General features: G+C 29.2%; 1 protein-coding gene across 1 annotated transcript; it reads right to left on the bottom strand.

The window, feature by feature from the left end:
* Positions 1–1,287: 1,287 nt before the first annotated feature.
* On the bottom strand, positions 1,288–3,420 carry LOC136784151 (uncharacterized). Its single transcript, XM_066744668.1, has one exon. The coding sequence runs from the start codon at positions 3,418–3,420 to the stop codon at positions 1,288–1,290; it is 2,133 nt and encodes a 710-aa protein (XP_066600765.1).
* Between the last annotated feature and the right edge of the window lie 332 nt (positions 3,421–3,752).

The following is a 3,752-nucleotide window of genomic DNA, read 5'->3' as shown; positions in this document are numbered from 1 at the left end:
TAGTCGTCGCTTTCCCTGAGCTTTTCCCTAGTTTTCCCTTTAGTAGTGTTAATGAAATCATTGTGCGCGTATAATAAGTGTGCCAGGACATCGCGGGAGGCCTCTCCCCCCGAGATTTTTTAGTGATAAATAAAGATTGTGTCCTTGGACTTTGGCCGTGTAGTTATTAATTATTTTAACCCGGAATTCCTTTCCGCGCGTTACAATATATATATATATATTTTTTCGTATATAATCATATATAATATATACTATGTATAAGTATAGGCAGATATAGCGACGGTACCTATAACTACCGTTTAGTAAAAATTTAAATTTGTGGGGACCGTCCTCATATATACCTTCAGACTTATTGAAGTTATGGGGACCGTCTTTACTTGTACCAGATGTACCGCTAAATACCATTTTACACAAGATTTGGTCCCCGTATCTACCCGATTAGACATGTATATATATATATATATTTTCGTATATAATCATATATAATATATACTATGTATAAGTATAGGCAGATATAGGGACGGTGAGCGTTTACGATCTGCAATCGAATTCGGATTCGGATTGGTCTTGTAGCAGCGATGCAACCGAAATTCAAATGAAACTAAAAATTCCCTAGATTGTAATCCAAAGCTTTCGATAACGCTAATCGCATTTACACTGAAAATAAAAAATGGTAACTTTTACTGGAGTGTCGAGCTAAAACTGCCGCGTCGAGCCTAGTAGAGGCGCTCGAGTTGTTTTTACTATCAGGCACAAGTGATATCTACTCGACCGCGCCAAGTACAAAAATTTGACTTACGTCTGGTAGATTCTACCAAACAAGTCTAGTTACATGTGATTAACGTATACACAAATGAGGGAAATGAAAAAATGATGGAATATAAATACATATTTATTTGAAGTATAATGTATATGTATACTGTGTATTATGAAGTATCTTTTATTATAGATTATTTTGAAATTTGCAATAGATTTTATTTTGCTATATTGTTAAATAAATAACGCTAAAAAATAACTGATATGCTTATATTGTTTTCTTTTTGCCTCTTTGACAATATTTAAATTTTCAATAATTATATTAAGGAATGATTTGATTATTTCAAAGTAATGAAAATATGGTAATTAACTTATATGATAAGAAAAAAATATAAAAAGGATTGTAGCATTTTCTAACTAATATTTTATTTATTTATATATGAATATTACAATAATTTTAGTATAAATAATTAATCTTACAAACTAATTTTTTCATTTCGCTTGTTTAACAAATGAAATCCTAGTTTATAATTATAAACAATATTTAGGTACTATAAAGAGAGTTTCGTTTCTCTTGAAAAGAAAACAAGGATGTACATCGGATATCGAAATTGCTTGTTTAACTATTTTAACATTTGATAATTCACATTTATAAGCATAAACATGGTCATCAAAATAAATTGTTATAAAAAACTGCAAAAGTAAAAATATTTCATTATTTCTTATAAAGATTCTAATGATTTTTGCGAAAGTTGGCAAATCATTATCATTTCCTATTTCAGTGACAACAATCATGTTAATTTTATACTCCTTTTCTTGGAATTTCACTTGATTATTTTCAAAAATTAATTCATCTGCTGTAGCATTAGAAAAATATATTTTTTTATCGTATTCATTAAGTATTTGCGAATCATGGTACGTTCCAATAAAATCAAGATGTCCAGAAACTCTTAGAAAAGCCATACGCAATTGACTTCTAATACTAACAGTTTTTAACAAATTTTTCTTGCAAGTTGTTGATACAGCAGTTTGCTTAATATCCCTATGTTTACTCTCATAACGCATTGACCAAAAGTGTACAAGAGGTCCGTTTCTTTTCATCATTCGTGGAATGTGTAGCATATTATGAAATTTATATTTTAAATCTCCGTACATTTCTATATAAAGCCTCAAGAAATCTGTTATGAGATGCTCCAATTTCAATAAATGCCCTTTTACATATCGAGGCGACAGTACAATATCTACTATGCTACGTAAATAATAATATAATTGCCATGCTTTGTTACCTTCTGGTACCTTATCCCCAACCAATAAACCAAATAAATTGCACAAGTTCATCATTTCTGATGCTGAAACTTTCAATTTTTGTTTATTTTGAATGTGCTCTTTTTTTAGAGGGGGTATTTTATTTAAACTTGCGAACGTTCCATAATCTACAGTTTTAATTCTATTATTTAAAAATTCTAAAGTAAACAGATTTTCTTTATAGATTAAATCATTTAAAATATTAACAAGCGTATAGTTAGCGGTACCTTCAAAAATGTCATGCATCAAATCTAAGCAGCTATTATCGCAAACAAAAAATCCTTGCACTTTATTGAAAACGCATTCTTCATTGATGCTACTTAATGAAGGATCATTGAGCTCACAATCTGCCTTATAACAATCTTTAGTTCTCAATAATACTGGATCCTCTTTTATTAAAGATGCTATTTGGGACATATTGGCTGTACAAATTCTGCAAGGTTTGCCGTGCATAAAATTTTCTGTAAAACCTAAAATAGAATTCTGACCTAAGTTGTCACCCAAAATAAGAACTAACTGAAAGTAAATCTGGTAATAATTTCCATCAACTTGTATCTGTAAACTCTCATTTCTTAAACTATTTAATTCGTTAATAAGTTTTATAAAAACATTTAAATTACCATGTTTTTTTCTATCTTCAGCATAAAAATAAGTATTTGGGATAATATATCCCAATTTCGAAGCTACATTTATAGGCCAGCACGGACTAGAAACGTAAATGGCGCCTAATTTATTTACCCCTGCATGTGAGCCCAATGCATTTCCACATTCACAATCATCTTGGAAGACAAAGAGTGGCACACACATTATTTCGCCAAAATCAGCACTCATTTTTTTCCACATATCACCTTGCAGATAATTGCTAATAATAGATGTCTCTTTCTTAACAGAATTCATATAATTTATCATTTCTTTAAAAAACCCAGGAATTTCTAAAATAAGTTTTAAGGAATGCTTTAATGGTATATAGCACCCATGGACAGGAAATAATTCTTTGACCATCTGGTCATCTGAAGCTTTAAGTTTACATTTTAAATCAATAGAGTACTCTAATTCTGTCTTCAGAATAAGCTGTTTATTCTCATAAAAAGTAAATCTGGAATATTCATTTTTGAATTTTTCGAATACTTGATTACAAGATGTAAAAATTTGATTTAAATCTGTAACGATAGATGGATTGTAATTGATCAATTTTATTTCTAGCTGTTTACTTATATATTTTGCATATGTATTATTTATAAAATTATAAAGCATCTCAATAAACATCTGTACAGCTTTTCGTGGTATAATTGGATTGTTATAAAGTTTTAAAGTAAAAAGTAATATCTCATTTTCTAATTCAGTAAGTAAAGACGCCATTATTTATGCATATATATATATTTTTTTTTATATATATTTGTATTTTAAACAGTATAAACATTAAATAAGGATGAAACTTTTAAACTTTTTCTTGCAAATTCTTAATGAGCTGTGTTACGCTAATATAAGGCTTTATACACTTTGGAGATATATTATATACAAACTTAGAAATAAAGTACCACAAAGGCCTACAAGCATTTGGAAAAGCAATATTTAAAATCATATGGCACTTAAAACACCAATCAACGGCATCAACCAGATTTCTTGATTCTATATTATATCCTATTGTCTCTATTAAAAGCAAAACTTTAACTGCATCTGTTCCATTATCT

This window comes from Prorops nasuta, unplaced genomic scaffold, assembly GCF_024137725.1.
Source record: "Prorops nasuta isolate Cenicafe-Biocafe unplaced genomic scaffold, Cenicafe_Pnas_1.2 PNAS00048, whole genome shotgun sequence".
In the NCBI taxonomy this organism is placed as follows: Eukaryota; Metazoa; Arthropoda; class Insecta; order Hymenoptera; family Bethylidae; genus Prorops; species Prorops nasuta.
The sequence above is the reverse complement of the archived record's forward strand: the minus strand, read 5'-3'. Positions and strand labels throughout refer to the sequence as shown.

What these genes read in the sequence shown, in the direction of transcription:
- LOC136784151 (XM_066744668.1), bottom strand. Translation starts at nt 3,420, where the DNA reads ATGGCGTCTTTACTTACTGAATTAGAAAATGAGATATTACTTTTTACT.